We start from the raw sequence: 21677 nt of genomic DNA, 5'->3' as shown, positions 1-21677 counted from the left end.
GTGATGGGGGGATGGAGGCAACAAACTACCGTGGCGTGTGTGTACCTATGCAACAATCGTGCAAGATCTGCACATGTACCCCAGAACTTAAAGTACAGTTAAAAAAAAAAAAGAAAGAATATTTTCTATTAGCTTAATGAGTTAATGAATCAAACCTGTAATTTTAAAGGCTTAAACTCCCCTGCAAAAATTTCAGAGTATGCCCCCTTTTGTTTATTATGAGCTTAATAGCAATTCTTCTTTTCCTGGGCCACATGCACACTTTCACTAATTTGTTTAGCAAACGTTGATTATCTACTATGTTGCAAGCACTGCCTGCAAGCACTGCACTGTTGCTTGGGCAATGGCACTGCTGTGTTTCTCCCTAAGTCTATTTGAAAAATAGTTAATTGTTTCATTTTGGAAGTAATGGTGTCAGCCACAATATTTGGGCAAAGAGCAAAAGAGAGAAAAAATGGAATTGGCTAATGTTAAAATCAAAGCCTCACTGAAAACAGTAAGGTATTGAATGTGTATTGAAGCAGAGAATTGTCCTAAAAGAGAGAAGACATAATCCATATTGAAATTGTGCCTGAAACACTTCATTGTACTGTATTTAAAATGTTTAAAGAAAGCTTGAAACAAATAAAGCCCTGAAAAGGTCTTTCAAATTGAAAAAAAAAAATGAAAAAGGTGGGAAAGTTATGTCATGCAAACTACAAGAAACCTGGAACAGTCATGTTAATATTAAAAATATATAATTCAAAATGAGCATCACTAGAGACAGGGGCATAGTTTATAACAATAAAATAAACAATGCATCTGGATTCCTGAAACTAGCATGGAAAAGATCCTCCAATGTGCCATATATAAATGAATAAAGAAGCCCAAGGAAATAAGCTCCTGTATGAGCTGCCTTTCTCCTCTATTTACATTTCATAGAATTTAAATTTATGTGAGTTCCTCATGTAATTGAACCTGAAGCATAATGTCAATTAACAAAAGATAGTAATGCCATCACATTCCACTTTGCTTTAATTAAAAGCAAAACATTGTAATAGGGATTTGAATTTATTCACCATTTTAATCTAAATTCATTACTAAAGCAGAAAAACTCTGGCTTTCTGTTCCTTTCATGGGAAAATTATAAAGCAGTTTACTTTTGCATCTCTCAAATTTCACTTCCTTGAAATAACTGAACACAGTTTAACAGACTTCTTTTATTTAGAGAACACGTACATGCCAAAGTCCAATGTTAATTTCATGAGTCACATGAGGACAAGCATATTTAGAGAGTAAACCTTTAAACAGATTGTATTGTCAATAGCTGGAAGCATCTCTGCTAACCTCCTGATCTCAAAAGAACTGAGGAAGCTGTTTCCACTAGGGCTCTGTTGCAGTAGTGAGTTGGGGCCCATGGATGAGAAATTGATGCAAGGATCAATACAAGCTTAATTTGAACTAATAAAAGGAAATATTTTCTTCCTTTGAACTTATCTTCGTAAAGCAGTTGTGCCTCCTCTTGGAGGTCACGTGTTCACAATCAATGGCCTTTGAGGAGCTCTTGAATCAAGTTGGAGGCCTTGGGAGATTTCAGATCCTCCATCTGGTTCTTATTCTTCCCTCTTTCATGGTACTAATGCCTCATATACTGCTGGAGAACTTCACTGCATTCATTCCTGGTCATCGTTGCTGGGTCCACATCCTGGACAATAATACTGTATCTGATAATGACACTGGAATCCTCAGTGAAGATGCCCTCCTGAGAATCTCCATCCCACTGGACTCAAACCTGAGGCCAGAGAAGTGTCGTCGCTTCGTCCATCCCCAGTGGCAGCTTCTTCACCTGAATGAGACTATCCACAACACAAGTGAGGCAGACACAGAGCGCTGTGTGGATGGCTGGGTGTATGACCGAAGCTACTTCCCTTCAAACATTGTGACTAAGGTAAAAGTTCCTGTTAGCCTGTTCTAGATACACAATCTAGGTGTTTGGAAGAATATAAACATGCTTTAACCCTCTAGTTATTGTGTAGATACTATAGTCACCTCTCAGTCACTCTTTTGGAAAATAGTGATTTTGTTGTTGTTGTTGTTATTTATTTTTTTTTTTTGAGATGGAATCTCGCTCTGTCACCAGGCTGGAGTTACTCCTGACCTCAGGTTTTTTAATTGCCAGCCACTTGCATCAAATTTGAGGCAATGAACTCAACCAACTAGATATAAATACAGCTATCACAAAACTAGTGTGAAGAGAAGACTAATGATCAGAAAAATATTCTTCCTGGTCACTTGTTCTCAGCCTAAGTTGCAAATTGGAAACACCTGTGTTATTCTAAAAATCTGCATGCTTTGGCTACGTGTTAGAGAAGCAAATCAGAGTGGATTTCATGCTGGCATTAAAGTTTAAAAAAAAAATCTCCAGCCAGGTGCAGTGGCTTACGCCTGTAATCCCAGCACTTTGGGAGGCCGAGGAGGGCGGATCACCAGGTCAAGAGATCGAGACCATCCTGGCCAACATGGTGAAACCCTGTCTCTACTAAAAAAATACAAAAATTAGCTGGATATGGTGGCAAGTGCCTGTAATCCCACTCGGGAGGCTGAGGCAGGAGAATTGCTTGAACCCCGGTGGTGGAGGTTGCAGTGAGCCGAGATTGTACCACTGCAGTCCAACCTGGCGCCTGGTGACAAGAGTGAGACTCGGTCTCAAAAAACAAAACAAAACAAAACAAAATCTCCTTAATGTGTTTAATGTGCAGCAAAAAATTGAGAATCACTGAGTTATGCAGTGCTGAGTGAATATAAAGACAGATATTAACATAACCTGGAAGATTCTGGGTGAGAATTTCCAGTGAAAGCCATGCTTAAGCCAAGATTTGAATGGTGTAGGTAAGAAAATGTAGTAAAAAGAGGCTAGAGAGTATGTCCACTGAAAGTTAATGCAGCAAGTGAACATTGAGAAGTCAAAAGCTGCTGTGAAGCTATGTCGTATTGGTTTCCTTCTCTTCCAGTGGGACATGGTATGTGATCATCGGTCACTGAAATCAGTGGTTCAATTCCTACTTCTGACTGGAATGCTGGTGGGAGGCATCATAGGTGGCCATTTCTCAGACAGGTGAGTGTCTCCAGATCAGGGTTATCATTACTCTGCAGTGTTTTCATCAGCTTACAATTAATTCTTTCACAAAGAAGTGTTATTGAGTTATAATATGCAATTTATGCTGTTGGTGCTGCTTTGTTCCCCAGAGAGCTAGATACAGAAATGAATTACAGTGAATTTAGTGAGGGCCATTTTGTTGCCACAGAGATCTCTAAACAGCGTCTCAGTATAGGATACTGAAATGACATCTCCATCGGACTAGGGGAATTTCAGAACAGAATCTAGAAAGCAGACACCATGATACGTAGAAGGATGTGACTGAGTTACCTACAGGAATAGAAGGGAAGGTGCTTCAAGATAGGAAATTCAGCCTCTTTAAAGACACAAATATATGAAATGGTGTGTAGACCTTGGCCAGGGATGTTGTGTTAGGTCCCTCCTGGACTCTGTGAGCTAAATGCTTGTGGATTCCCAGCCTGGTTGTCATTATCACAATTACCCCACTGTAATGAGTAGGTGTGTTAATCTGTTCTCATTCTGCTAATAAAGACATACCTAAGACTGGGTAATTTATAAAGGAAAGACGTATAATCGACTCACAGTTCCACATGGCTTGGAGGCCTCACAATTTTGGTGGAAAGCAAATGAGGAACAAATTCATGTCTTAAATGGTGGCAGGCAAGAAAGTGTGTTCAGGGGAACTCCTCTTTATAAAGCCATTAGATCTCATGAGACTTATTTGCTCTCAGGAGACCATCATGGGGAAAACCAGCCCCCATGATTTAATTACCTCCCACTAGCTCCCTCCCATGACACATGGGGATTATTACAATTCAACGTGAGATTTGGTTGGGGACACAGAGCCGAACAATAACAATATAAATTTTAAAGTAATGTTTTTTTTTAGTTCTGTGAAGTATCTCAATGGTAGTTTAATAGGAATAGCTTTAAATCTACAAATTGCTTTGGCCATGTATTAGTCCACTCTCATGCTGCTATAAAAAAACTCCCTGAGGCTGAGTAATTTATCAAGAAAAGAGGTTTAATTGACTGACAGTTCAGCATGACTGGGGAGACCTCAGGAAACTTACAATCATGGTGGAAGGGGAAGCGAACACATCCTTATTCACATGGTGGCAGGAAAGAGAAGTGCAGAGTGAAGGGGGTGAAAGCCCCTTGTAAAACTGTCAGATCTCATGAGAACTCACTCACTATCGTTAAATCAGCATGGAGGTAACACCTCCATGTTTCAATTGATTCAATTACCTCTCACCGGGTCCCTCCTGAAACACATGGGGATTATGGGAACTACAGTTCAAGATGAGATTTGTGTGAGGATACAGCCAAACCATTTCAGGGCATTATAGCCATTTTTACAATATTGACTCTTTCTGTTCATGAGCATGGAATGGTTTTCCATTTTTTGTGTCATCTTTGACTTCTTTGAGTAGTTTTGTAGTTCTCCTTGTAGACATCTTTCACTTCACTAGTTAGTTGTATTTTTAGGTATTTTATTCTTTTGTGGCAATTGTGAATGGGATTGCATTCCTGATTTGGCTCTCAGCTTGACTGTTCTTGGTGTATAAGAATGTTAGCAACTTTTGCACATTGACATTCTATGCTGAGACTTTGCTGAAGTTGTTTATCATCTTTAAAAGCTTTTGGGCTGAGACTATGGGGGTTTATAGATACAGTATCATGTCATCTGCAAACAGGGATAGTTTGACTTCCTCTCTTCCTATTTGGATGCTCTTTATTTCTTACTCTTTCCTGATTGCCCTACCTGTGACTTCCAATACTATGTTGAATAGGAGTGGTGTCTTGTGCCAATTTACAAGGTGAATGCTTTGAGCTTTTGCTTATTCAATATGATGTTGGTTGTGGGTTTGTCATATATGGCTCTTGTTCTTTTGAGGCATGTTTCTTCAATACCTACTTTATTGAAGGTTTTTAATATGAAATGTTGTTGAATTTTATCAAAAGCCTTTTCTTGATCTATTTAGATAATTGTGTGGTTTTTGTCTTTAGTTCTGTTTATGTGATGAATCAGATATACTTATTTACAAATATTGAACCAACCTTGCATCCCAGGGATAAGACACACTTGATCATGATGGATAATCTTTCTGATATGCTGCTGGATTTGGTCTGCCACTATTTTGCTGAGGATTTTTGCATTGATATTCACCAAAGATATTGGCCTGTGTGAAGTCTTTTTTTTTTTTTTTTTTTTTTTTAAATCTCTGCCAGATTTTGGTATCAGGATGATGCTGGTCTAATAGAGTGAGTTAGGAAGGAGTCCCTTCTCCTTAATTTTTTGGAATAGTTTCAGCAGGAATGGTGCCAACTTGTTTTTTTTTTTTACTTCTGGTATAATTCAGCTGTGATTCTGTTTGGTCCTGGAATTTTTTTTATCTATTTATTTTGTTGTTGTTGTTGTTGGTAGGCTTCTTGGGTGTTTTACTGTAGTGATTAGATATGATTCCTCTATCTTTATCCTTTGTTTATTGGCTCTTGTAGTACGCTTTATAGTTTTAGTTGCTTTCATAATGGTAATCACCATCTCTTTACTTCAAGATGTAAGATTCCCTAGAGAATGTTTTTGGCTGTTTCTGTGGTGATAATTCCCTTAGTTTTTGTCTGTAAAAGATTTTATATTTCCTTTATTTCTGAAGCATAGAAGAATTTGGCTGGGTATAATATTCTTTTCTGGCAGTTTTTTCTTTGAGAACTTCGGATGTGTTATCCCACTTTCTCCTGTCCTCCAAGGTTTCTGCTCAGAAATTTGCTGTTAGTCTAATAGGAATTCCTTTATATGTGACTTGATGCTTTATGCTTGCTGCTTTTAGTATTTTTTCTTTGTCTTTGCTTTTTTGACAATTTGACTATAATATGCCTCGTAGGGGACCTGTTTGAGTTGAATCTATTTGGCATTCTTTGAGCTTGAACCAGGATGTCCAACCTTCTCCCAAGACTTGGGAATTTTTCAGCTATTATATCATAAAATATATTTTCTAACCTTTTCCCTTCTCTTCTTCTGGAATTCTCATAATGCAAATGTTTATTCACTTAATGGTGTTTATAAATTCTGTAGGCTTTCTTCATTTTTTGTAATTCTTTTTCTTTCATCTCCCTCTGCTATTTTTAGCAAACTGTCTATCTTTAAGTTTAGAAATTTCTTCTACTTGGTCCAGTCTATGGTTGAAGCTGTCAGTTGCATTTTTTAATTTTATTCATTGAATTATTCAGCCTTAGGATTTCTGTTTGATTCTTTTTTATATCTATATCTTTGTTAAATTTCTCATTCAAATTATGTATTGTTTTGTAATTTTATTGAATTGTCTATCTGTAGTCTCTTGTATCTCACTGAGTTTGTTTAATATTGTTATTTTGGATTCTTTTTCTGGCAGTTTGTATATTTCTCTATAATTGGGATCTATTATAGGAAAATTATTGTGGTCCTTTAAAGGTGTCAATTTTCTTCCTTTGTCATGTTAGATTTGTCTCTACATTGATTTCTTTGCACTGAGAGGAAAGAGTGCCTCTTACAAGTTTATGAAGAGGCTTCATAGGAAAGGCTTATTTGTATGAATGGGTCTTGCATTGTCACTTTTATGGGGTATGTTAGGCTTTGGTTCTAGGTGGGTAGTATAGTTTCTGTGTAGTTTCTTCAGCTTTAACTTAGGCTTGTGACGTGTACTAGTGTCTAAGCAGCATAAGCTGCAACAGTTGGTTACGGTAGTAAGGTTTTGCTGGAGTTCAGCTTGCCAGGCTGTTTCTCAGGGGTGCATGCTGGGGTGCTTGCATGCATGTGTGGTTTGGTGAAGTTAAGCCTAGGGTTAGACCTATGGAAGTGTTACTCTGTTCTAGATGGAACACAGAGGTCTATAAACGCAGATCAACAATAAGAGTCCAAGTTTCTTGATGAGAGCCCCTTAGGCAACCCAACAGAAACTTTGATGCATTGTTCAACTGACATATCTTATATATAAGCTTAGCCTTGGCCTGCATGATCTTAGAGACCCAAATACATATTTAACTCTCTTGTAGTTCATATACTATGCAGACTCTCTACTATGCTAGATGCGTATGTTAATATAGTAGACACGTTACATATTACAATTCCAACATTGTAGCCTCTTTTATACAGTATCAGTTGGTATCAGATGCCTTCTTGTTATTAAATGATGAAATTTTGATATTGTTAGTCTATATCATAAACAGGGAGGATAACTTCTGAGGATATTCTTGTTGTTGATTTAGTTCTTGATCTTTCAGGATTTCAAGTACACAAAATAATTTGTTAAAATATTATCAAATTTTAGAGTAAGCTTTCGTTTTCTTAAGTTTTTACCTCCAGTTATTATTGCTGTCATAATCTAACATGACTCTCTGTTTCTCAGGTATGGGCGAAGACTGATTCTCAGATGGTCTTTCCTTCAGCTTGCCATCACTGACACCTGCACTGCCTTTGCTCCCACCTTCTTTGTTTACTGTTTACTACGCTTCTTGGCAGGTTTTTCTTCCATGAACATCATATCAAATAATAACACGCTCAGTAAGTCAACCATTGTGATCTTCTCTATTTTTTGAGCCTGGAATCTGAAACTGAAATTTCATCTTTATTTGACTTTAATATGCTCTATGGGTTTTCTTTCAGCTACCGAGTGGATAAGGCCCCAGTCTAAAGCCCTGGTAGTAATATTGTTATCTGGTGCCCTTAGTATTGGACAGATAATCCTGGGAGGCTTGGCTTATGTCTTTCGAGATTGGCGAACCCTGCATGTGGTGGTGTCTGTACCTTTCTTTGTCTTCTTTCTTTTCTCAAGGTAGGAGCCTTTTCTCTTACTTTGTCTTATGGGGTCTTGGGATGAAAATGAACATTGAATAAGAACATATAGATTTTCTTAGTCCCACTTTTGGACCTAGACTGATGTTCTCATCTGTTCACTCTGTGCAGCTTGAGAAACAGAATGGTAAATAGCAGTGACTTCTGCCTGGGAGTTCTGATGTAAAATTTGAAAAAACTTTTATAGTGGACATAGAAAAATTCCAATTTTGTTTTTCTTACTAAAAATATAGACCCAAATGTTTCAAAAGGAATATCTCTGACTCATTTTTACCTGGAAATAAATCAGGCTATGGTGATGTGTATAATGCTTTTCACTTTTACAGGTGAAATTGGATAAAAGCAAGAGACCGCAAGTGTATTCATACAGCTCTTTGGCAATAGAGCAGCACAGTTTCACCAGTACTAAAAGTTGGTATGCAGTTTGAGTGATTTATAGCATGCATTCAGCACTTCCTCCTCCATTAGATAATTTTAATAAACATTTATTTGTGGCAAACTTCTTCTCTACATTTAAAAACAATCTAGGGGAGCATCAGATTCAGTTAGAAATTACTGGAACATTGAGATATTACTACAGATTTAACACAGTGAGATGAATTTTGATAGAGTAAAGCATAATCCATGTCAGACTCATCCATTATTTTATTCCCTCTTCATAACAACTCAGTAAGGAATATAGCACTGCTGTTTTCATTTTATTGATAAGGAAACTGAAGCAGATGTAAATGAATGACTCACTTGCATACTAAGTTACCAATATAGCTGTTAGTGGCAGGAGTACTTCCAACCTTTGAGCAGCTTTAAGCTTACATAATTTGAAGACTTATTTTTTTTTTTTAAAGAATACATATCATCGACATAAATTTGCTAGAATTCATGCCAAGCTTTGGAAAGAACTTATGCATGTAGGGAGCCTAAAGCTTAAGCTTCACAGACTTCTTTGAAAATTTTCCTGTGATCAAACAAGCGATTTAACTCCAAAGTCTGTGTTCCTAAACCATGAAGGTGTACTGCAGGATCATGGTCATGTTTTCCTAGTATTTGAATAATAAAATATGACTTTCTATTTCCAACCCAACTAAGTGGTGGGTAATAAATAGAAGGCAAAAGGCACCCGTAGCCAATAATCATATGACTAATAAGAAAGACAGAGACAACTGCACTTGTGTGTTTTCCTTTTATCAGGTGGCTGGTCGAATCTGCTCGGTGGTTGATAATCACCAATAAACTAGATGAGGGCTTAAAAGCACTTAGAAAAGTTGCACACACAAATGGAATGAAGAATGCTGAAGAAACCCTGAACATAGATGTGAGTAGGAAAGGGAAGGTGGTTACTGGGTTGAAGAGATGACATAAGCTGACATCTGTCTTCTCCTTGTCGAGATAGACAAACTGCTTCTAAGAAGGGTAGCTAGCTGAGAACACAAGCTCGGTTCTCATTTTTTCAAGACCATCTTTTTAAAAGAAGCTTTGGGAATTATGTAACTATCTCTTCGTTTAGTTCACTTCCTGATCTGAATTTATAACCTATGCATCCTTGTGGATACACTACACCCCTTTGGGGCCTCATTTTCAAATGTCTTTATTGCTGCATAATTTCCTGAAGACTCCTTTAATGTTCTCATTTATTTTCCTTCACACCACTTTCACTCCTGTAATTGTGTATCATATATCACACTTGAGAGAAAGGGAACACATTTTCCTTGTCCTACTGAGTGCCAGTTCTCATCACAATGCCTGGGGCGATGTTGGTAAATGATTCATGTTTGTTATTGAAGGTTGTGAGATCTACCATGCAGGAGGAACTGGATGCAGCACAGATCAAAACAACTGTGTGTGACTTGTTCCGCCACCCCAGTATGCGTAAAAGGATCTGTATCCTGTTATTTGTGAGGTGGGTATTACAGTATATGAGGGGCGTTAAAAGTGTGGTGACATGAATGGATTTTTTATTTCAAAGGTTACAACAGTACTCTGTGTGTACGTGCGTGCGTGCGTGTGTGTGTGCAGGTGAGCGTAGGGCTGATTTGTATATAAAAGATGAAGAAAATATACAGATAACTGCTACATTTGAAGGTAGGCAGAGGGTTATGTAGACTCACATGGACTGGTTACACAGTAAAGAGTCAGTTAGCCCTATCATCCTACTAGTCTCATCACTGGCAATTGATACTGAGGATAAATTTTGGTATTTAATTTTCTTCATTTTTTTTCAATTCTACTTGAAATATATCTTAGTAATGTGCACAGATTATGAATGTGTACAACTCCAAGAGAGAAAGAAAGAAAAAGAGAAAGAAAAAAAGAAAGAAAAAGAGAGAGGGAGAGGGAGGGAGGGAGGGAGAGAGGGAAAGAAAGAGAAGAAATGAAGGAAGGAAGAAGAAGGAAGGAAGGAAAATAAGGAAAGGAAGGAAGGAAGGAAGGAAGGCAGGAAGGAAGGAAGGAAGGAAGGAAAGAAGGAAAGAAGGAAAGAAACAGAAAATGTAATCAACACCCAGATTAAGATGTAGAAAAACCTTGTGCATCATCTACAGCAATAACAACTTCCCTGCCAAAAAAACTTAACAACAGTCTGGCCTCCATCACCATGTAGGATTGTTGCCTGATTTTGACCTTCACAAAATGTGAAAGATAACATGGCTGTGTTTGTCACAGGCTCCCTTTCCTCAACTTTACTTTCTCAAGATTTATCAGTGTGTTGCATGTAACAGTAGGTTGTTCTCCTTCTCAGTGTTTCGGCATTCCAAAAGATGAATACGGTACAATTTCTTTATCTACTTCATTGTTGGTGGACTTTTACTTATATCCCATTTGGGGTGTTCGCACAAGGGCTTCTGTAGACAATCTTGTACATTGCCTCTTGGGGATATGTAAGTACTTACTTTGGTAGTGTCAGTAGAAAAAATTTTAAATATAATTCTGAATTTTTGAAAGCCTATAAAAAGTGTTACAGGAGAGCATACGTCCACTTCCAAGCTGAACACAGTACTATTGAATTGTACAGTTTACCTCTTCCTAGGCATAGCCTATAGGTGGCTACTTCACTTAATTGCATTGTGCTTTATCACTTTTCCCCTACCCACTACATCACAGACTCTGGCTTCTGAATCCTAGACAGTCAGAGGGGGACAAATATGTAGAGATAATGGTCAGAGAAGAACTTTCTTGCTTGGAATTGCTATGAACTGTGGTGGTTTCTTCTGCCACAATGTCTAAAGCTGGCTCTTTCTGGATGTAGTAGATCATAAATGTGGACTAGTTCCATTATCATTTAAAACATCTTGTTATAGCTTTATGATGTTTTTTATAAGCTATGTGGTAACTGCAAAGCCAAAACCTATAATAGATATGCTAAAATTAAAGCACAAATAATCAAAAGATACTACTAGAGAAAAACACAAATAAAAACTCTAAAAGTGAAAGAAAAGGGAAAAAAATCTACAAAACAAGTAGAAAACAAGTAACAAAATGGAAGTTTTCAGCCCTTACCTATCAATAATTACCTTGAATGTAAATGGATTAAGTTCTGCCATTAAAGACATAGAGTGGTTGAATGGTTTTTTTTGTTTGTTTGTTTTTTGTTTTTTTACTTGAAATGGCTCCTGGTCAGCTCCTATTTCCAAAGAACCCACAGATGGTCTACAAGAGAAACACGTGTATCCCTGCCTCTGTGTCCCCCCAGTGTGCTTATTTGTTTATCACATTCTCTGTCTCTGCTCTGACTCCTCAGGAGATAGCCACTGTTTCTTACCTTAAATTTCTCATAATTGTGTCGGGCACCACAACGCTGTGCTCCCAGATAGTGCTGCCAAGCAGGTAGTCTTTTTGAGCCTTACTCTCCAGCAAAGGGAAAGTTCTTCATAGTAGTAGTGTTGGGGAGAAGAGAAAGAGCACTTACAGCATACTGACAGCTCTGAGAAAAGGAATTATTTCCCTAATTTTCAAGCTTTAATTCTTCTATGTTCAATGCTTATATACCATTGAGTTTGATGACTGATTCAGGTTAAGTTTTCCTGTCATTATCAACTATATGCTTGAAGACTTGGACAAAAAAAATGACTGACAGGAGTCCTGTTCTTATAAAATATCATGCAATTATTCAGGATAAGTCTAAGATCACCATCGTTAAAACAAAGTACTCTACAAATCGTACTGAGTATTTCTTAACAGTGACCAACGACAGCCTAGGCCAATATGATAATCAACGGCAGGACGTAGGCTCTAAACCTTATGATGTGTCTTTTCTATTTTGTTCACTACAGATTTGCAAACACAATACCTTTTTATGGTATCATGATCAATCTTCAGCATGTGGGGAGCAATATTTTCCTGTTGCAGGTACTTTTTGGAGCTGTCACTCTCATAGCCCGAGGTCTTGCTCTTTTCACACTAAATCATATGGGCCGTCGAATAAGCCAGATATTGTTCATGTTCCTGGTGGGCCTTTCCATTTTGGCCAACACGTTTGTGCCCAAAGGTGAGAGAAGAGTGGACTCTGGGGGAAAGAAAGTGTCTTCTGTTCATTCTTCAGGAATTGTATTGGTCATACTTGCCTAAAACCAGGAATAAGGAGGGGTGCCATCTAAAGGTTGCATATTCCCACAAAGCAATATGAGCATGTAATACAGATTTGGCTAAGAATTGAGAAAAAAGCCAGGGGCAGCTCAGATGTGCATTTATCTTCGTCACCTCTGGAAGTATCTAGATAGTGGTGCCATTCATTCCTGACAGTTTCTCTAGGACATCAACTGATCACGTGCCCTTTGATTAATCACACTTTTGATAACAAACATGGCATGTGTAGGCCTTGCAGTTATATCCCATTTGAGCACACGATATGATTGCTTCCTTTGTATGGGCTCTGTCTAGGTTCTTCCTCATTACTCTGTCTTCACTGACCAGTCTACTCACTGAGATCTGTGTAGCCACACTTGGGTGTGATGTTAAGTCACCGTGACTGCAGCCCTGGATTGGGGGAAGTCTTTTTGGCTTTAATGAAATAGAAATCTTTTGTTTTCAAGCAGAGAACAAATATATGGTAGGAACAACAAACTAGGCAGATTAAAAGCCTATTTCCCTCCCTGTTAGACTATTTTATAAGTTAATACAATGATTATACATAATGATTAGGGAAACTTAGTAGGCATTATGCCTTACCTGCTTCCCAATACAAGAATGTATTTTACCACATAATAGATTGGGGAACTCGACTCCTCTTTCTGGATATTATAAATAATGTATATTTCCTGTCATACATTAGAGCACTTTCTAATCTTATAAAGGTATGATTCTATTTCTTTTTACATTAGGCAGAAAACATTCTCTGAAACTTCCTTTTAATGGCTTCCAAATTCTGAATTTATTTTTCCCCAAATAGAAGTTCTATTTCTTGCTTCTTTATGCCTGTCATCATTCTGGATCTAGCCTCTCTTTACTCTGCCCTGTAACAAAGGAGATTTTTCATTAGTCTCTTGTGCAATACCAACTCCATGACAATACAGCATCTGCACTAGATTGACTAAGTTATCCAGATTTACCTGGGACTTTCTTGGTTTTATCAATAAAATTTTCACATCACTAAAACCCCTTCATCCCTCAGAAATCGAGGATGGCTGGTCACTTTAAATTCTGCACTTTAATTGTAAAGTTCTCAAGTTTAGTGCTGAGTCTCAGACTCCTCAATAATTGTCCACATGATGGTTCTACCTTCTATAGAATGGGCATAGCAAATACTGGACAGAATAAGTAAGAAAAAATTTCTGCTAGACTCATCTTTTCCCCTCCCTCTCTGAAAAATCTTAGATATGCAGGGGAATTTCCTGCATTAATCTGGACAATTTTATGCATTTTTGTCACCTAAGTTGATAATTCTAAGCTGATAATTTATCAGCTTATCAACCACTGGATGTTCTCTGTCACTGTTCAAGTTTCTACAGTATTTTTCCAACATGCAAATACTCAATAGGTTGTTTTTAAATTAAGTTTGGTGGATGTTGCTTCCTTTAGCCCAGATCTCAGAGTCTCACTGGTCTCTTCGATTTTCCAGAAATGCAGACCCTGCGTGTGGCTTTGGCATGTGTGGGAATCAGCTGTTCTGCTGCTGCTTTTTCCAGTTGTGCTGTTCACTTCATTGAACTCGTCCCCACTGTTCTCAGGTATAAGAGATATGGATGCTCCACCAGAGCCCAAAATAAGAATTTCCCACCAAACACTTACTGAGAGAATAAAACTGAGACCTGTTTATTATTATAAAAGCAATCATTTGTGATACTAATAATATACTAACAAAAATTATGGCCAATGTTTATTGCAAGATGACTTTGTGCCATCTACTATGCTGGGCAGTATTTTAATGCATCATCTCACTAAACTTTTGGACCACTCATCAGAGTAGGTGTAATGTGTAACAGTCTGTTTAAAATGATGAAAAGGAATCTTAACTCACATTGAATCTGATTAAAAACAGCTAGAAAATCATAGAGAAAATGTCAAAAGCAACTGTTTGCCCATGTTTTTAATGATTGTGTTTTATTGTCTTCTGTATTTAAGTCAAAATAATATGTCACAAATTACATGTGTAGATTTTTTTCTGATTATCATGTATTGTCATTTATCTTTAGGGCAAGAGCTTTAGGAATCAATTTAATGACTAGCAGGATTGGAGCAGCACTGGCTCCCCTCTTGATGACCTTAACAGTATTTGTTACCACTTTGCCATGGATCATTTACGGAGTTTTCCCCATCATTGCTGCTATTGTTGTCTTCCTCCTACCAGAAACCAAGAATCTGCCTCTGCCTGATACCATCAACAATGTGGAAAATCAGTGAGTCAATCTTCTAGCCATGTCCTGAGAGAAGCAGTGTACTCTAGATCTGTGATAAGAGATGAAAAACACCATACGTATCCTTGGGATTACTATGAAAGCTTAGCCTTTCCTGAGCTACTTCCACTTGGGCCATTGCCTTTCATTAGCAGCAGGGCCAGCTCTATCCATTCTGAATTCCAACTCTAGATTACAGAGACACTCTCACTGGTGGTTTTAGTGATAAAGAGACAAAAATGAACTATGTCGTGATGGCATATACTACCTTTCCTTATGAAAGACACACACTCAGGATGGTACCTAATGATTCTTGTACTCATAGAGCTTGGGATATAGGCGGGAAAGAAACAAAATAGTGAAGGAAGACTGTCTTTAATAGTGAAGGAAGACTCTCACAAAGAGTTAAAGATCCTCCTTGAAAAGATAATAAAGGAGATAAATCTTGTCTAGTTGCCTATGAAATTCAGTCAGTCTTGCTGTCACGAGTAATAGAAGGATTTAGGATAGAGAAAATAAACTAGGAAAAGTTATTTTTATTTTTCAATTTTAAGTTTTATTTTATTTGTGTTTTTAAAGACAGGGTCTCCTCTGTCACCCAGGCTGGACTGCAGTGGGGCAATCACAGCTCACTGAAGCCATGACTTCCTGGGTTCAGGTGATTCTCTCACCTCTGCCTCTCAAGTAGCTGAGACCACAGGTGCATGCCTCTACACAAGGCTAATTGTATGTATTTTTAGTAGAAATTGGGTTTTACAGTTGCCCAAGCTGGTCTCAAACTCCTGGGCTCAAGCAATCCACCTGCCTTGGCCTTTTATTTTGTTTTTAATTGACTCAAAATAATTGTACATATTATGGGGAACAGTGTGATGTTTTGATACATATAAATCAGGGTAATTAGCATATCTATAGTCTTAAATACTTATCATTTATTTGTGGTGAGAACATTCAAATCCTTTCTTATAGCTCTTTTGAAATATATAATACATTATTGTTAGTTATGGTCACCTTACTGTGCCATGGAACACTAGAACTTATTTATCCTATCAAACTGTAATTTTGTACCTGCTGATGAACCTCTCTCTGTCTCCCCCTACCTTCTTTCTTCCCTAGCCTCTGACAACCACTATTCTACTATCAACTTCTATGAAATCAACTTTTCAAAGATTCTACATATGAGTGAACTCATGCAGTATTTGTCATGTGCTTCTCTTATTTCACTTAACATGGTTAATCCATGTTGTCATTAACATACCATAATCCATGTTAAGTGGACAGGATTTCATTCTTTTTTATGGTCATATTGTATTTCATTGAATACATATGAAATACATTGAAATATATTTGAAATATATATGAAATTCATTGAAATATTCAATGAAATACAATTTATATTCAATATATATATGTGATATATATATATCACATATATATATGTATATATAACTTTTCAAAATCTACTTATCTGTTGATGGACACTTAGGTTAATTTCATATCTTCCCTATGGTGAATAGTGCTGCAGTAAACATGGGAGTGCAGCTATTTCTTTGACATAGTGTTTCATTTCCTTTGGATATATACCCAATAGAGAGATTGCTGAATATTATGGTGGTTAACTAAATTTGTTGAAGAATCTTCATACTGTTTTCCATAATGGCTGTGCTAATTTACATTTCTACCAATCATGTATAAGTTCCTCTTTCTCTACATCTTCACTGTCATTGGTTATTTTATGACTTTTTGTTAATAACCGTTCTAATTCGGGTGAGATGATATCTCATTATGGCTTTAATTTGTATTTTCTTGATGATTAGTGGTGTTGAAAAGTTTTTTCATATACCTTTTGGGCATTCATGTATCTTCTTTTGTGAAATATCTATTCAGATCTTTTGCCCACTTTCAGATCACACTTTATTTTTTACTGTTGAGTTCCTTTTGTATTTTAGTTATTAGTCCCTTGTTAGATACATAGTTTGTGAATATTTTATTTCATTCTGCAGATTGTCTCTTCACTTCATTGATTGTTTTCTTTGCTGTGTAAAGGCTCTTTAGTTTGATATAATTCCATTTGTATACTTTTGCTATTTTGGTATTACTTCTTTAAATGTTTAGTAGAATTCACCTGTGAAGCCATCAAGTCCCGGACTTTTCTTTGATGGGAGACTTTTTATTATTGATTTAGTTTTCTTATTCTTTTACTGGCCTGTTGAGGTTTTCTAATTCTCCATGATTCAGTCTTAGAAGGTTTGTATGTGTCTAGGAATTTATCTGTTTTTTTTTTTCTGTTTTCCAATTTTTTGGTTTATATTTGTTCGTAATAGTCTCTAAGGATCCTATTTGTGATATCAGATGTGATGTCTTCTTTGTCATCTCTAATTTTATTTATTTGAGTCATCTCTCTTTTTTCTTAGTCTGGCTAAGCCTTTGTTGATGTTGTTTGTCTTTTCAAAAAACAAATTTTGCTGATCTTTTGTATTTTTGTCTCTTTTATTTATCCTGCTCTGATATTTATTATTTCCTTTTTCTAATTTTGATTTTAGTTTGTTTTTGTTTTTCTAGTTCCTTTAGGTGTAATATTAGTTTGTTTATTTGAGATCTTTAAATTTTTGATGTAGACATTTAATGCTACAAAATTCCCTCTTAGAATGACTTTTGCTGTATCCCACAGGTTTTGGTATGTTATGTTTGCATTTTCATTTGTCTCAAGGACTTTTTAAATTTTGTTTTTATTTTTTCATTGACCCAATAATTGTTTAGGAGCATACTGCTTAATTTCCACATATTTGTACAATTTCCAAAGTTCTTTGTGTAACTGATTTCTAGTTTTATTGCATTCTGGTCAGAAAAGATATTTGATATTATTTTGATTTTTAAAAATTTGTTGAGATTTGTTTTGTGGCCTATGATTTAACCTGAAAAATGTTCTGTGTGCTTCTGAGAAGAATATGTCTTGTGCATCTGTTGGATGAAATGTTCTGTGATTTTGGATCTAGGATGTGATTTAATTTCAATGTTTCTTTGTTGATTTTCTATTTGGATGATCTGTCCATTGCTGAAAGTCTCCTATTATTATTTTATGCAGCCTATCACTTCATTTAGGTCTATTAATATTTGCTCCATATATTTAGGTGCTCTGATGTTGGAACATATATATTTATAATTGTTTTATCCTATTGCTGTATTGACCCTTTAACTATTATGGTGGGTCTTATCTCTTTTTGCAATTTCTGGCAAAAAAAAAAAAAAAAAAAAAAACCTGCAAAAAGAAACAAGACAATAATGTTTCTTTTATCTGATATAAGCATAGCTACTCCTATTCTTTTATCAGTTTCCATTTGCAACAAATATTTTTCTCCTTTTGTCCAATTTGAGTTTATGTGTGTCCTTATAGTTGAAATGAGTCTCTTATAGACAGCATATAGTTAAGTAAAAAAATTCATTCGCTCACTCTATGTCTTTAATTTCAGAATTTAATCCATTTACATTCAAGGTAATTATTAATAGGTAAGGGTTTAACACTGCCATTTTGTTACTTGTTTTCTACTTGTTTTGTAGAGTTTTCCCTCTTTCTTTCACTTTTACAGTTTTTATTTGTGGTTTTCTCTAGTAGTATCTTTTGATTCTTTGTGTTTAGTTTTAGCATATCTATTGTAGGTTTTTGCTTTGCAGTTACCACAAAGCTTATAAAAAACATTGTATAGTTATAATAAGTTATTTTAAATGATAGCAAGTTGACACTGATCACAAAGAAAAGAGAAGAAACAAGATCATCTGGTACAATTCACCTCTCCTTCCACCTTTTGATTTTTGTCATGATTTACACTTTTATTTTGCTATCTCTTAACAAATTATTGTAGTGATTATTTTTGATAGTTTTTCCTTTTAGTTTTCATACTAAAGATATAAGTGGTTTACATGCCACAATTATGGTACTAGAGTAGCAATCACATTAAGGCCCTTTTCTTTAACTTCAAAGAACTCCACTTAGCATTTCTTATAGAACAGTTATGATAATGATGAATTCCCTAAGTCTTTGTCTTTGCCTGGAAAGTCTTTATTTCAACTCATTTCTAAAATATAGCTTTTCTGGGTACAGTATTCTTGGTAGTCTTATTTATTTATTTATTTATTGGCCTTTAGCATTCTGCATATATCATCTCAATCCTTTCTGACCTGCAAAGTTTCAACTACAAGTTGGCTTCCAGGCATATTGGATCTCCCTTATATATGATTTGCTTCTTTTTTTTCTTGGTGCTTTCAATTGCTCTATTTGCCTGCTCTTTGAGAGTTTATTATAATGTGTCTTGGGATATTCTTGTTTGGGTTTAATCTGATTGGTGACAAGAAATAATATTTAAATAATAAAAATAGCATATTCATTTCTTATGTTTTTCATAACAAAGTATCACAAACTTAGGGACTTAAAAAAAAGAAATTTATTGTCTCACAGTCCTGGAAGCTGGAAATCTGAGATCATTTTATTGAAAAGGCCTTGACCTCTCCAAAGACTTAGGGAAGAATCTATTTCAGACCTTTCTTCTCACTTCTGGTAGATCCTTGGATATAGTTTCCCAGCTCTAATCTTCACATGGCATCTTCCCCATGTATGTATCTCTACATTAAAGTTCCCTCAACTTTTTTCTTTTTTATATGGAGTCTCGTTTTGTCACCCAGGCTGGAGTGCAATGGCACAATCTCAGCTCACTGCAACCTCTGCCTCCTGGGTTCAAGCAATTCTCCCACCTAAACTTCCTGAGTAGCTGGAATTACAGGCACCTGTCATCATGACAAGCTAATTTTTGTATTTTTGTAGAGACAGGGTTTCACCATGTTGATCAGGCTGGTCTTGAATTCCTGGCCCCAGTGATCCATCTGTCTCAGTCTCCCAAACTGCTAGGATTATAGGCATGAGCCACTGTGCCTGGCCTAAAATTTCCCCTTCTTATAAAGGCACCAGTCAATGAGTTCCAATATGAACTCATCTTAACTGGTTACATCTGCAACAACCCTGTTTCTGAGTAATGTCACATTCTGAGGTATTTAGAGTTAAGACTTCAATATATAAATTACTTTGGTGAGGAGGCACAATTTAACCCATAATTAATGGTGAGTTTTCATAAATTGTTTAAGTTCACCCCTTAACTTTCAAAGACGTCCTTTACCAGAGGTCCAAAAAGACCAAGTGAGAGTAGCAATTTTCAAAACTGCTTTTTTGGATCTGCACAGGCAGCAGAAACTTTTACAGATAGGGTGTGATTCATTAGAAATACTGATTTATAAAAAGCTGATGGTGTAATCCCATTTTGGGATATATACTCAAAGGGATATAATATATTCTACTATAATGACACACGGACATGCTTGTCTATTGCAGCAATATTCACAATAGCAAAGACATGGAATCAACCTAAGTGTCCATCAACTGTAGACTGGATAAAGAAAATGTGGTACATATACACCATGAAATACCATGCAGCCATAAAAACAAATATCATGTTCTTTGCAGCAACATGTGTGGAGCTAGAAAACATTTTTCTAGGCAAAGTAATGCAGGAACAGAAAACCAAATACCATGTGTTCTCATTTATAAGTGGGACCTAAACAACGAGAATACATGAACACAAAGAACTACACACAATAAGACCTACTTGAAGATACTGATTGGGAGGAGGGAAAGGATTTTTAAAAACCCTGAAAAACCTGTGGAGTACTTTGCTTATTACCTTGGTGACAAATAATCTGTATGCAGAACCCCTGTGACACACAGTTTACTACATAACAATCCTGCACATATACCCCTAAACCTAAAATAAAAGTTAAAAAAACAACAACAAACTGATGGTCAGAGGATCAGCTTGCAATTGTGCATAGCAAGCGTACAAAGTAATTTTTATTTTTTCTGAATGTTTGATTTTTGTTGTTCTTTTTCAATTTATTGCTTCTGTTGTTTTTCCAGGAAAAAACTCTCAAGGAAAATCAATAAAAATGACTGCTACACAAAAGTGACCAAATTTTAAGAAGCTTTCATGAACTGATTGGAGGAAATTCAGAGAAAAAATACAGGAAAAGAACACACTAGAAGTTTTTTTTTTCCCTGCAACCAGCAAGATTGTATAGTAGATACATAATTCTCAATTATAATTATGGCATTAATTTGCATTAATTTTTTCAAAATTAACTTGTGTGGACATGCAATCTCTTGAATAATCTGATATTTTTGGGAAATACTTTTAAAAATTACAAATTTATCAATAAATTGCTAGTAGATAAGATGATTCAGTAACAAAAAAAAAATCATGGAATTAGGATGTGGCTGGCTGGTGTATGAAGCACCATGTCAAAACAATACTTCATGTGCAACCAGAAATCAAAGTAAATCCAGAAATAGAGACCTATATATATGCACTTAATACATGATACTTTTGACATAAGTCATTGGAAAATAAAAAGATTATATACTAAATAGCACTGACTATCTCTTTATAAATACATTCACTAAATAACAGTCACTTTTCAATGGTGGAATTTTAATTACTTTTTTTTGTAATTTTCTCTCTGTATATTTTAAACAAATAGCAGGTATAATTTAAAATATTATAAAGATATTGTTCAAATTGAAGGGCAAAGGCCAGGTTCAGCAATTTTCAAACTGTATGTACATTTAATAAAATCACTATAAATAAAAAATTATATTTCAAATGATGTGAAAGGCTAACTAATAAATGAAAGGCTGTTCAACTATAGTAGTAAAGTAATTTCAGGCAAACTCACATAACCAAACATAAACTTTGATTTTAAACAGCAAAGATTTTAAAGTGTTAATGATTATCAGAGTGGGTGAAGATACACTGAAATGGACATTCATTATAGTTTAATTGTTACTGAAATGACCTAGGGATTTAGTCTAGGTTCTGCAGCTGACCAC

General features: G+C 36.0%; 1 protein-coding gene across 2 annotated transcripts; it reads left to right on the top strand.

The window, feature by feature from the left end:
• The first annotated feature begins 1289 nt into the window (after nt 1–1289).
• Nucleotides 1290–21084, top strand: LOC105724502 (solute carrier family 22 member 10). Of its 2 annotated transcripts, XM_012463165.2 has the most exons (10): nt 1290–1927; nt 2991–3094; nt 7483–7637; nt 7740–7908; nt 9117–9240; nt 9710–9825; nt 12194–12408; nt 13978–14086; nt 14552–14755; nt 20709–21084. In XM_012463165.2, exons 1-10 carry the CDS (start codon nt 1526–1528, stop codon nt 20767–20769), a joined length of 1659 nt encoding a protein of 552 aa, XP_012318588.2. In that variant the 5' UTR covers nt 1290–1525; the 3' UTR covers nt 20770–21084. The 2 variants fall into 2 exon arrangements, with proteins under 2 accessions (XP_012318588.2, XP_064220864.1); XM_064364794.1 differs by lacking the exons at nt 12194–12408; nt 20709–21084 and having other exon boundaries at nt 14552–14640.
• The last annotated feature ends 593 nt before the right edge of the window (nt 21085–21677 follow it).

The sequence above is a fragment of the Aotus nancymaae genome, unplaced genomic scaffold (assembly GCF_030222135.1).
Source record: "Aotus nancymaae isolate 86718 unplaced genomic scaffold, 86718_ANA_hifiasm-v0.15.2.pri h1tg000059l, whole genome shotgun sequence".
NCBI lineage: Eukaryota > Metazoa > Chordata > Mammalia > Primates > Aotidae > Aotus > Aotus nancymaae.
This window is presented reverse-complemented; position numbering and strand designations above follow the sequence as displayed.